At 40.3% G+C, this 13,829-nt stretch overlaps 1 protein-coding gene across 6 annotated transcripts in view; it reads right to left on the bottom strand.

The window, feature by feature from the left end:
• REPS2 (RALBP1 associated Eps domain containing 2) overlaps positions 1 to 13,829 on the bottom strand; it is a 219,914-nt gene that overhangs the window by 153,080 nt on the left and 53,005 nt on the right. For all 6 annotated transcript variants that reach the window (XM_003924137.4, XM_039475603.2, XM_039475602.2 and 3 more), the window contains exon 2: positions 3,841 to 3,964. In XM_003924137.4, the coding sequence (XP_003924186.2) occupies positions 3,841 to 3,964 (124 nt within the window). The remainder of the gene's footprint in view (positions 1 to 3,840; positions 3,965 to 13,829) is intronic.

Here is a 13,829-nt window from a genome sequence, read left to right as displayed (position 1 = left end):
TCAGGTTTATACCTAATTTAGCAATTCTATTTCAGTATCCTTTCTTTCTATGACTATAAATAAGTCTGACTCTCTATACTCTCTTGAACCAGTTTTACCACCTGCTAGTTCCTTCATGAATTAATGAATCTGACAGAACTACTTTAGGCAGGATAGTAGGGACAGGCTCTGAATCCTGAAGGTTGGGAAGGAGCCAGCCAGGGGAAGCAGAAACGAAGAACAGATCCCCAGGAACCCAAGACCACAAGATAAAATGGGCATATGGCTTACAGCAGGAAAAAGGTCACCCAGAAATGGCTAGAAGGCCACTGAGACTGGGGAACAGGTAGCGAGCAAGGGGTTGAGGTTTGAGATCAGGATGGAAAAGTAGGCAAGAACTAGATTGTGTAGGGCATTACAGATCCGTATAGGAACTTTGAATGTTGTACAAAGTACAACAAGCAAACTACTGGAGGCTTTAAAGGAGGAAGATGGAATAATCTGCTGTGCATTTTGAAAAGATCATACTTTCAAAAGTAGGAAAAGAGGCTGAGTATGGCAGCTCATGACTATAATCGCAGCACTTTGGGAGGCTGATGCAGGAGAGTCAGGTGAGTCCAGCAGCTCAAGACCAGCCTGGGAAACATCACAAAACACCTCCATCTCTACAAAAAGACATATATATTAGCCAGGCATGGTGGTGTATCCCTGTAGTCTCAGCTACTCAGGAGGCTGAGGCAGGAGAATCATATGAGCCTGGGAAGCAGAGGCTGTAATGAGCCATGATTGCACACTGCACTCCAGCCGAGGCGACAGAGTGATGCCCTATCTCAAAAAAAAAAAAACAAAACAAAACAAAAAAACAGTTTGGGAGGCTGAGACGGGCCGATTGCTTGAGCTCAGGAGTTCGAGACCAGCCTGGACAACATGGCAAAACCTCATCTCTACAAAAAATACAAAAATTAGTAGGATTAATAGGGAATGGTGGCGCATGCCTGCAGTCCCAGCTACTCGGGGCGGGGGAGGGGAGCTGAGGCTAGAGGATCCCTTGCACTGAGGAGGTCAAGGCTGCAATGAGCTGTGATCGTGCCACACTCCAGCATGGGTGACAGAGCGAGTCTCTCTCAAATTAAAAAAAAAAAAAAAAAAAAAGGTGGGAAAAGAGATCACAATAGAGACAAGAGGAGGGGCTAGGGAGCCAGTCCATTGTGATATCCAGGTAAGTAGTTGAAGGTTGCCTGGTTTAGTAGGGACAAAGAGATAGAGGCAACAGGCAGTGAGTTTGGAGCCACACTGCTAGGATTTTTGATGGATTCTATTAAGAGGTGAGGGTAAAGAAGGAATCCAGGATGACTACTGGGTTTCTGGTTTGTGCAACTGTGGATGCTGGTGGCATTCACCAAAACGGAAAGGACTGGGTGTTAGAGGGTCACGCATATTCACACAGGTGCATGTTATTCATGACATAAGGGTATCCATCCACAACTCCCTGGATATGATGCCCTGGGTGTGATGAGGCTAGCACCCCCTTTCATATTAGGTTCTCGCAGTGATCTCTTTGGCTTTCAAGATTTGTGTCATCAGGCATTAAGCTAATAGATTTCAAGCAACAAACTGGAAAATTCTAAGTGACAGCTGAAAGTTTGGCCCAATCTTGCCCTAATTCTTCTTCAACATATGCTAACTGCAAATAATTTATATTTGATCAATCTTTAAATGAAGGAAGATAATTCAGCATTAACTCTGGATATATGTAAATCTTCAGAGGTAAAAGGCAGCAATGGGTTTATAAAACAAAACTGAGAAAGCCTTATATTTGTGATAAACTGTTAATCCTTTACCCAAGTGATAACTTCAACAATCCTGCTCCCTGCCCTCAGGAAATTTAGCTGCCAATCTGGGCACAAATCAGGTAAAAGACTTAAGTCTAACTTAAAATAAACAACAAAAGTTTATTCTGTATACAATAAAACAGCTCTAACTTTCCCAGAACAAAAAATTGGAAGATACTATAATAAAGTGTAATGATAATTTACAATGAAATAAAAACTATCAGTGCCTACCACAAATCCAAATTCAATGTGATGTAACTTTCAACTAATCAAAGCAAATGACCGCTATGTCTTGCAGCAATGAACATTAAGCCTGCCTGTCAAATGACACTCCATCAAGAAACCTATTCCAAAGAACCAAATTCTGTCATACCAAGGGATGCCTTTCGAGTCCGATATTTTCCCCATTCAGAAAATATTACATGATAACAGATTACCATCAGCATCTTACTAAATAGAAAAAATTGAAACAAGGCTATTTTGCATAGAAATTAAGAGCATGGGGACTGGAAGTAGATCCTGGCTCCAAATTCTACTAACCTTATCTTCTTAGGTAAGTTACTCAACCTCCCTAATGTTCAAACTTCCATATTTGTAAGATACGAACAACAGCAGCACCACAGTAGAGACTTGCAGTTGTCCTCTCCTTGCAGGCACAGGAGAGAACTGTGTTATCCCATCTGCTCTGCATTGAAGCAGATTAATGTGACAAGTTCTGGCCAACACAATGTGGGCAGCAATAACTTCAGTCATGTCTAGGCCAAAGTGTTTAACTACTAGGGTGAGATGGGGAACAGGTGTTGTATTGGAGGTACCACAAGATAAAGCAGCTAGTATCACATAGTCACCACACAGAGGGCAGCTGCCCTGGGTCACAGTGACCCACTGCAAAGTAGGAAATGTACCTCCATCTTGTTGAGGCACTGACATTGTGAACAGCATTTGTTATCGCAGCTTATCCTAAGCAATGCAAACTGACACAAATACCTAATCTAGTAGGGTGTCATGAGGACTAAATGAAACAGTGTCTGGCACACGATAGCCCCCTAATAAAGATTAGCATGATGACTGCCACCTCCTGATTGGTTAGTGTGAAGGGCTTGGTCTTCCACAGCCAGCCATCTATGGCAATCTTTTCAGCCATTTGGATTGTCCTATGTGGTTTCCATGAGCTGGCCATAAATCCTGAATCCACTTGTATGTCAATCAGACTTCACAGGACAGGTGTGAATAGTAAAGAGGTTTTTAATCTCAGAATGAGAAAAAGGAAAAAAAAGTTTCTGTGTACCTGTATGGACATATGAAAGTAATCTGTATCACAGTGAATTATCAGAGGACCTTGGTACATCCCTTGAATAACCATCTTTTTCACAGATTTTTAAAACCAATCCTGAGGCAGTAGAAATATCGCTAATAGTTGGGGGCTTTGCTTTTTGTTTAAATTGTAGAAAGTGCTCAAGCATATAGTGGGTTGAGGGCAGAGATGGCAAGATAAGAAAATATTAAATCAGAACTTTAAGAAGATAAATTCATTCTGCCAAAATTTTGGTAGAACTTACTAGCATCAGAATAGTGCTTTGGGAACTGAGAATTAAAGGCTGAGCACTGGCAGGGATGGGAAACAGAGAAAAGGCATGATTCCACTCAAACTCCCTTGTTACTCTTCCCCTAATCCCTAACAGAGCCTTCAATAACATTATAGATACCTCAAGTGGAAAATTAAACTCAGTGTGATTATTTCCCACAGGCTCTAGAATTCCTGGCCCAATCTCATCCTGCTAAAGAATAAAATCTATTTTAACTGTAAATCAGTTAAAATGAACTAATCTCAGCTTACTCTCTGAATTTTTCCCCCATTTAAAAAAGAAAGAAACTAAGCTACCTACCTGCTAAGTTTTCTTATTTTGTTTTGCAGAAGAGTTGGAAGAAGCAAGGAGAAATTCCACAAAAGTTTAAACCCACTAAAAATGGTTCTTATAAATGAGCAACTCTCCAGGGACAATAAAACATACAAATGTGAGATACTCACCACATTTAATACTCTCTATCCGCACCGGGAGGCCAGATTGTGCTGCAGCAATTAATTTCAGGGCAATGTAAAATTGCGTTGGACCAAAATAACCAACCCGCTTTGCACCACACAGTTCTGTGATCTGAGAACAGACAAGAAAAACAATGCTCAACACCCAATTTCACCACAGGAAAATGAGATAAGATACGTGAGGAAATCTCAAGGGTTTCATCCAGTGGCTAATCAAAAAAGTCCCTTGAGAACCCATGTGTACCCAGGGGTCAATTTCCTCTTCCTTTCGTTTGCAGGGAGGCTTTTGATTCAGATTACTAAATTCTACCTATGCATGATGTTTCAGAAGTGAGTCACTGATTATTCCTCCTCTTCCAAAGAGAAAAATAAAGGTGACAAAGGCTAGCTGTTGCTCTGGTTACAAATGAGAGTGACTTTTTCAGGGAGTGGATGCTAATGTTCAAAGTCTAGAAAGTCACTAGGGTGAAAAGAGAGCAGATTAGTCATTACCACTATTCACGGATTATTCGTTTATCTAAATTAAAAGTGAATTAATTATTTTTATAAAGTCCTCAGGCAAAACAATATCCTAATCTTTGAAATTACATCTTGGGTGCTCAGTTCGGAGGAACAAAAAAGTTCTATACACACATTTTTTAAGACATTGTAATAATTGTCAGTTTCCATCCCATCACCTGGAACAATAACATCCTCCTCCCCACCTAGATTGAACTCAAATGTTACTTTTCTGTAGCTCCTTTCCACCTCCCTGATACAGCTTATTTTCCCAATATACTCTCAGAGTACTCTATCCAAGTATCTGTTAATGTCCATCACACGATACACTGTCTTAGACTTGCTTCAAAATAAAAGGAGGAAGGGGAGGAGGTGTGGCACATGGGTGAAAGAAGCATAACCAAGAGTTAGTAATTGTTAAGTTTGGTGATGGGTGCGTGCTTTTCAAAATCTCCATATTCAAATTTTTTGTGACTATTTCCAAATTTATCACATTATAATTATCTGCTTATCTCTGCTTCCCATGAAAATGTCTTCTCTTCAAGGGCAGGGGGTAACTTCCATTCATCTCCTAGCATAAGGATAGCCACCCAAGATACAGTCAATAAATTCTCAATCAAGTGAATGAAACATACCCTCAAAAATAAAATATCTCTGAGTTTTATAACATAGTCTTTATTGTGAATATATATATTACACATCTTACACATCTTAAGATATCCCACACATGGAAAAAAACACATCAACATTAGTATAGTTCCAACATCAAGATAGTGGTCTTGCAGAATAACTCCTAATATTAAGAAATTGTAGGCCAGGCACAATGGCTCACATCTATAATCTCAGCACTTTGGGAGGCCTCAAGGAAGATTGCATGAGGCCAGGAGTTCAAGACTAGCCTGGGCAACATAGAAAGACCCCATCTCTATTTTTAAAAAAGAAAAAAAATAGTAATCCTTGGTATATGAAAAAAATAACAACTGTATTTTCTGTGATTGTTAATTTTCTATCAAGCTAACTTTCAGTTGTTCCATTACCATAACTACCATGTCAAACTGGAAAGCTCTTTACTACAGATAACTGAAATTGCTGGTAAAACATTTATGGTACTTGAAGACTAAGACCTTAAGCTGACATTAGCAAATGACCTTATTTACCTTGAAAACTGTCCCTTGGTCCCATATCACCACTAGAATCATTGCTTTGGAGCCAAAGTAGAATACATACACACAAGTGAGTAAAGCCCATAGGTTACTTTTCTTGCTTTTTGTACACCAAACCTCCAAGAGACATGCCAACAACATTCTGAAATATTCAAGCCTCAAGGAAGAGAAAAGAATTATAAGCCTTTGGAACTTACACATAGAGCCTCACAAGTCTAGGAGTTCTGAATTAAAAACAACCAAAAAAATGCAACAGGTTAGTTCTAAAAGGTGTTTTTCATTCATCAAGTTTTAAAGTTTTCTAAATTTAAAGTCTTCATGGAAAAGCTCTAAGTTGTGGGTAGAAATGTCTAATGGTATCTAAAGAAAATAAGGTGGAAATAAAAAACAAAGTTTATCCCAGATACTCAATTAGTGGAGATCTTTTATATCATTGTTCCTTCAAACAGTACAAATCACTGAGCTTTCTTCAAAATAAAGGGAAAAAAATGAAAAGATTCTACCCCTTTTCTTTAGTCTAAATTCCAAACCTGTAACACTTCCAGCTGGATCCATCTTAGGTTACGTATTGTGCAAATTCCTAATAAAGAATAAGAACCTATGGACTAGTGTTTTCTCAGGTGGAAGGCAAGAGAAGGGAAAAAAAGGAATAGACGAAATCAGCTTCCTTACAGCTTACAGATGTACATTAAATGGCTGGGATGCTGGATACAAATCAGAAAAATTCACCGACCATTTGGGAGAAATATGAACAAAGTTCTGGAAGGAGGGTGAATGCCACTAAAATAGCTTCCCTCCTACCTAATTCTGCAAGATTAGGTTACTGTGCTGAGTAACCAGTCCACACATGCTCCAGTTTGCCTGAAATAATACTTTCTTTCCTGGCTGAAATCTAATAAATTTTCAGAACTATTCAAAAGTTTAAATAAGCTTTTCTCTTTCAAGTATTATTAAAGGTTTCCTTAGAAATATTTAACAATGTAAAAACTCTTAGTGGGAGGGCCTGAAAGAATTCTCCAAAAGCACCCCTATTTTCTACTATCCCTCTGCTCCAGCTAGCAAAATCCAGATTCTTTGCTCTTGCCTCGACTGTTTCAGGTCCCGTCTCCAGACACGCACACCTTCACACACCAGCTCCCATATTCTATTCACATATTAGAAATAAAATTTTGCGCCGGGCGCGGTGGCTCAAGCCTGTAATCCCAGCACTTTGGGAGGCCGAGGCGGGTGGATCACGAGGTCGAGAGATCGAGACCAACCTGGTCAACATGGTGAAACCCCGTCTCTACTAAAAATACAAAAAATTAGCTGGGCATGGTGGCGCGTGCCTATAATCCCAGCTACTCAGGAGGCTGAGGCAGGAGAATCGCCTGAACCCAGGAGGCGGAGGTTGCGGTGAGCCGAGATCGCGCCATTGCACTCCAGCCTGGGTAACAGGAGCGAAACTCCGTCTCAAAAAAAAAAAAAAAAAAAAAAAAAAAAAAAGAAATAAAATTTTGCTTTTTTAAAGAGAAAGGGTGTTATAATTCTTTAGAAACATTCTTTGAAAACATCTTTATGCATCTGTGAACACATAATGATCCAAGATGTAAGCTACTCCTACCTTGCAAATCAATTTTGGAAGCTATGTTATCTTTTAAATCCCACAAGATGCCATTTAATTTAGGTCTAGTAAGCCTACAATAAACTATAAGCCAAATCCAGTCCAGATGCTAAATACAAGCTATACTGGCCTAGGTTATGGCCCAGATCTGATTTGTCAGCATTCTTGGCCCAAGGCCCAAAACTCACTCCAGTAGCAGGGAAGACTCAGCCTGCCACTCTGGCTCAGATGTAATCTAAAAAAGGAGAAGACTCTGGGCAAAAAAAAAAAATTGGGAACATCACTAGTGGAAGCAAGGATCAGTACAGCATCCAGAAACCATTTGGCAATATCCATAAGAATTAAAATTTACTTTTTGATCTAGCAATTCTACAGCTAAAAATTCATATTCCATTTTACATTAGCAAAATGACATATGCATGTGGTCATTAATACAGTATTGCCTAAGTCACAGACTAGAAAACTAGAAAACACTTAGAGGTCCACCATCTAAGATATTAGTTTAATTAATTGTGGTTGATCCACACAATGGAATTCTAAGCGGCTCTAGTGGACATTTGCCATATCTGTGACTCCATCATCTTTTGAAGTCCTTCTCTATTTGTAGAAATTTTACCTATTACAAGTCCCACCTCCCAGTTTAAAAGTTGAGAATAAAATTCCCAGACTCGATTGAAGCTAAGATGCAAATGTGTCACCTAGCCTCCACTAATCAGACACATCCACACCAGACTTTGCTACAGAAGTGAGAAATGTAAGGCAAGAGGCTCTGCTCAGAGCTTCTGCTTTTGCAGGTGTCACTACTAGGCTGCCTTCCTTGTGCAGGAGTGGAGGTAGAAGCAGTTGCACTCATATCAAATACCTAGCATCTGCTGTTCAGTGGAGGCAGCAGCATGGGTGGCTTCCACTTAATACTAATACTATGTGTGCCTTGGGGCTTTGTTTCTGTGCACTCAGATGCCAGCCTGTTCCTCCAGCCCTCCAAAGGGTTCCATGAGTTACCTAAAATCCTAATCCCTTTTTGACTTAACCATCTAGGCTGGATTCAGTTGTTTGCCATAAAAACCACCAATTAACAAAGAAAAAGGAAGTTATTTTCATGCCAATATAGAAAAATCATCAGGCCAAAGTATTAAAAAAAAAAAAAAAAAAAGCAAGGTGCACAGAAAGCAGTTGTATAGTAGGTATCATTTCTTCTGAAAGAGTGTTGAATATAGATGAATTTATTTATATTTTCATAAGCCATCTCCAGAAGCTGAAACAAACAAAATTGGCTTCTGGATGCCTTCAGGGAAGAACACAAGGTAACTAAGTCACAGTGGGGAGAAAGAGTTTTTTTGCTTTTTGTTTTTTGTTTTTGTCTTTTTTTTGTTGTTTTTATTTGTTTTTTTGGGGAGACAGAGTGTACTGCATATTATTTTGTACCTCTTCAATTCTGAATCATGTGGATATATCATCCATTTTATTTTTTTAGACACGGTCTCACTCTGTCATCCAGGCTATAGAGCAGTGGTGCAATCACAGCTCATTGCAGCCTCAACCTCCCAAGCTCAAGTAATCTTCCCACCTCAGCCCTCTGAAAATAGCTGGGAATACAGGCACATGCCATCATATCTGACTACTTTTCTTATGTTTTGTAGAGTTGGGGGGGGGGGTCTCCCTATGTTTCCCAGGCTGGTCTTGAACTCCTGGACTCAAGCAATCTGCCTACCTTGGCCTCCCAAAGTGCTGGGATTATAGAAATGAGCCACCATACCCGGCCATTATTATCTATTAAAAATAAAATCAGAAAAGTTGTAAAGAATACAACCTAACACCAAGTTAGCAAGAAATATTAAAAACATACCCCAGAACCATTCCCCTTCTATCTGTTATAATTTCAAAACAAAGTATCCAAGTGGGATTCAGTCCCATTTGGGTCACCAGGATTTTGTTATCCACACAATGGGTGGGTTCAATCACTTGGCAGGTTATAGTCCAATGACCCCAACCAAGGAGGATACAGCAAGGGGGTTTTATTACTCGCAACAAGTAAGGAAGTCACTGGAGATAGTTCCCCAAAGCAGTGCCTCCCCAAACAAAGATGAAAACAAGGCTTTTATTTGGGCTGATTAGCTGAGTCATTGTACACAGAGGTGGAGTAAAGGAGTGCAGACACCAATCATGCTTCTACCTACATGTATAGAAAATGACAAATAAGCTTCTCCCTGGATGGGGTTTTAGTATGGTAACAAGGAGAGTCTGCCAAAATTCATCTGCAACTCAGGCATCTCTGGATCTAACCAGGCTTTTACTTTTCCAAGACTGAGCTTCTACATGGAACTTTTTGAAACAAGAACTGAAGGTGCAACAGTTAGGCACAATGTAGCCTAGAATTCCTGGGCTTAAACCATCCTCCTGCCTCAGCCTCCTGAGTAGCTGGAACAAGAGGCATGTGCCACTGCACCCAGCTAATTTTTTTTAAAAAATTGTAGGGACAAGGTAGGTCCTTTTTCATAGTACATACCCCAAAAACTGGGGAACCCTGGGTTACAGCTGAACAAAGCTTCAAGAGTCTCCACTCACTAACCTCATATTTAACTCACAAAGGCAGTACTCTTTCTTCTAAGCAACAGAACAAAGCAGTAGTTTGCTTTATTAAAACTAGCTATCTTTGCTAGGTGGCACTATCTAACTGGGCGACTGTTGGAGAAGACACCTGACCTCCCTTGGTCTCATGTACTGGCACTAGCAGTCAGACTGAAACTAGCTAGTCCCATAGACAGTTGTTTTAGATAAACATAGAAACTGACCCTTCTGGTCTTAAAGCTTGAAACTTGTTTGTTTTATCTGAGTTCCTTCCTCAGGAAAGGACCTTCAGGCCTCTCAGAAAAAGTATCAAAGAACTGAAACTCACCAAATCACTGCACCAGAGGCCTCTTTGCCCCTCTCTAGGTCATGTTTTCTTACACACTGTTACATTCCTTCCCTGCTATATAAATCCCTAGTTTTAATCAGTCAGAGAGATGGATTTGATACTGAACTCCCATCTCCTCAGCTGCAGCACCAGATTAAAGCCTTCTTTCTTGGCAATACTTCTTGTCTCAGTGATTGGCTTTGTGGCAAGCAACAGGACCTAGACCAAACCCCTGCTATTTCAGTAACAAGACTAGATAGAGTACAGGGCTTTTTTGAGATGCACAAATTCTATAAAAAGGAATTCTATGGGTGAAACCTAAAATTATGGTTTCAACCTCTCCTTCTGATACATACTACTTCTACTTTTTACTATGATTCTCGGTACACCTGCTACATTCCCCTACAAGACTGTAAGTTTCTTGAGGGCAAGTCCTGCATTTTAAAAATCATCTTTGCATTCCCCACAGCACCCATCCCATTGATTTCCAACTAAGAAGGCTCACAAAATAAAATACACATGTATCCTGGATTTTAACTCTTCATGGCATGATGAAAACCCCTACACAGTGTGTTCGGTATCTTTGAATATTGAATTATGTCACTCTATCAACCTATTCAAACAAATTAATTGTTTAAAGTCTTAAGGGATCAGAGATGCCACCTGATCATAGGATATCAAGAAATAGAACCTCAGGTAAGTCATTTTGTAATCACCTTATTCCATGAAGGAAAGCCGAAGAGAAATACAACACAGCCTACCAGAAATTTACTCAGCCTTTGCTTGGGAGGATTATATTAAAATCCAGAGATATGCTAAAAAAAACAAATAAGAATTGGCATGCCGTTTTTTAAATAGAGATGGAGTTTCACTATGTTGCCCAGGCTAGCTTCAAACTCCTGAGCTTCAGTGTTCTTCCCACCTTGGCCTCCCAAAGTGGAAGATTACAGTCATGAACCACTGCGTTCAGCTGAGCATGGTTCTTAAAGATGAGAATTCAAAGAAATTCTATACTCAAACGAGCTGCTTTGGTTGTCCCTGACTCCCATGGTGTATTCTCTCCTCTGCTATTAAGAGAACTGGCAGAAAGGTCTGGGATAATCCATATAAAATTCATTAGAAGTAGGAACTGAGGTTCTTGCATAATTGATGGGCATACATAGGCTTGACAAAGTGATTCTATGGATTTTTTTATTATGCACCTAGATTGTTTTTCGGAAACAGAAAGGATAACAGGTGCCAATAGCAGCTGATGACAATGATCTCTTATGACTTTTGTAAACTAGGCATTCTTTGGCAAGTCAATACCATGGCTTTCCAAGCTGCCCAGCTGGCTGCACACATGCAGGCATGCATTGCCACAGAGTCAGGAGTTCCTTGGGGTTGGCACCTGCCTAGGATAAAACCAGGATCTAATAACTCAAGGGTGAGAAGAGGGGAAGAAGGCAAGGGAGTGAACCACTGAGGCACAAAGGAAGCATCTACCCCACTAGTTTAGAAGAAAAGAACAGTAGACTCAACAATAAGAACTAACATTTACTGAGGGTAGACTATGTGCCAGGTACTAACTTAAATGTCAGAAATTAATGACATAAAGTAAACACACACATATACAAAAGCAGGCTTCACAGTAGAACTGAGTTAAAATACAAATACGGCTCAGATTACAAAAGAAAATTAGTTTTAGCATTCTGGCCCAGGTTTCGAGGCTCTGCATATCACAGAATTTTTGTACAGCTGGAGGCAGAGAAATCTCAGGTGAACACAAATGTACTGCCAGAATTATATAAAGCTTTAACTGGTTCTGGCAACTCAGACTTATCTCACCAGCCAAAGGATTGGTTTTTCAGACAATTCATTTATTGACATTTTTAGTGCTTTTCAAAAGTAAAATTACAGATTGAGGTTATTTGGCATTTTTATAAGTTTGTTGGTTTCTGTCCATTCTATATTTTATATGGAATACTTAATATTTTATGCACACATGCATACACACATATTCACATTTATTTATTAGAGAAACAAGTACCTAAGTGAGAGGAACAGAGCAAGCAAAGGCATTTCAAGTAAACAGAACACCAGTATATTACACATAGATCCTCCACATGCTTCCTGGGGGAATGAATGAATGGAAGTTCAGTCTCAGATCACACTGAAGTTCTCTCTCTCAGGCCCAAATCTAGATCAGTTGAGATCCTCTAGCATAGAGCTAAACTCATACCAGAAATATCCATTGTTGGTGGGATAGGCAATCTGACTTCATCAATTTGGTTTCTTCATGGAGTTCCCAGTGAAGACCCAATCCAATTATTAAAATGATAAATGTACCCCTCTGACATTCTGGCAGTTCCCTCTGAGGAAGCTGGCCCTATTCAAAGCTGGCTGCTCCAAGACACACTAAAGCTGGGGAAGGGCCCTGTTTATGACTGTTCTCCCCATAGCAAGATCTCATGACAACCAGCACCTTCAGGTCCCGTGCATCACCATGGCAAATCTAAATGGCTTGAAGGGGCTCTGCCCCAACTAACCAGAACCATGCCCCAAACCTGTCTTGCTATTGGCCCCTCCTTTGACCTAACAGCCACATTATATGAACCAGACTGACCTCTTTCCATGACTGAATCCCCCTTCTGTGTCCAAGGTATACCCATCCATCCTCTTCCCTCTCTAGATACTCATCACTCTAAGGCTTTGTCTTGCTCTCATCTGTCTTTGTCCTGCACCTCATCCCCAGCTACCTGCTGGCACTTTCCTGATATCCAAATCCATAAACCTTCCCTACTCTTACATCTCTTGCCACTGAGCAATGCTTGCCAGATGGACATCCATAGGAGTCAGGCAAATCTCTTCCTACTACCTGGAATCACCTGCAGACACTATTTCATCTTCTTAAACTTTCCACTGACTGATTTGATACAATCTACCCATCCCCCTAAATTGATAGTCCCACCACAATGCATGAGCTTAGATCTAGGTTTTTATTGCTCCCAAGATGTTTTATCCCAAGTACAGTTCACTGTCCACAGTTATGAACAGGGTGAAAGGGCCTGTCTCCAGCTTTAGTGCCCTGGAGCAGCCAGCTTTAAACCAGGCCAGCCTCCTCAGAGTGAAGCTGCCAGAATATCAGGGAGGCAAGAGGTGCATTTATTATTTTAATAATTGGATTGGGCTAGGTGTGGTGGCTCATGCCTGTAATCCCAGCACTTTGGGAGGCAGAGGGAGGGGAATCACCTGTGACCAGCCTGACGAACATGGAGAAAGCCCATCTCTACTAAAAATACAAAATTAGCCAGGCATGGTGGCCCATGCCTGTAATCCCAGCTACTCGGGAGACTGAGGAAGGGGAATCACTTGAATCCGGGAGGTGGAGGTTGTGGTGAGCCGAGATTGCACCACTGCACTCCAGCCTGAGCAACAAGAGCAAAACTATCTCAATTAAAAAAAAAATGGATTGGATTGGGTCTTCACTTAACAACTGAGAGAGATTCAATACAAAAAGAGCAAGCCCTGTCCTCAAAGAGTTTCTAATCTGATTGCGGTGTATGCATCTAAGAAGTTTGAGGGAAATGATCAACATTTATTGAACGTCTATTACACATTCTCTAGGCATTGTGCTTTTCTCTTTATGTGTATTATTTCTAATATTTAAATGAATCCTACATGAATTGTTTTTCAAATAAGATTTTCAGAATTCAGAGAATTTATTAGAGAAATTCTCAAAAACTAGAAGCCATCTGGATTGAAAGATCTTACTGCCCAACAATTTGTATTATAAATGTTACATGAATCAAATTCACTGTGCAAATAGCCAACCCCT

This window comes from Saimiri boliviensis, chromosome X (genome assembly GCF_048565385.1).
Source record: "Saimiri boliviensis isolate mSaiBol1 chromosome X, mSaiBol1.pri, whole genome shotgun sequence".
In the NCBI taxonomy this organism is placed as follows: Eukaryota; Metazoa; Chordata; class Mammalia; order Primates; family Cebidae; genus Saimiri; species Saimiri boliviensis.
The sequence above is the reverse complement of the archived record's forward strand: the minus strand, read 5'-3'. Positions and strand labels throughout refer to the sequence as shown.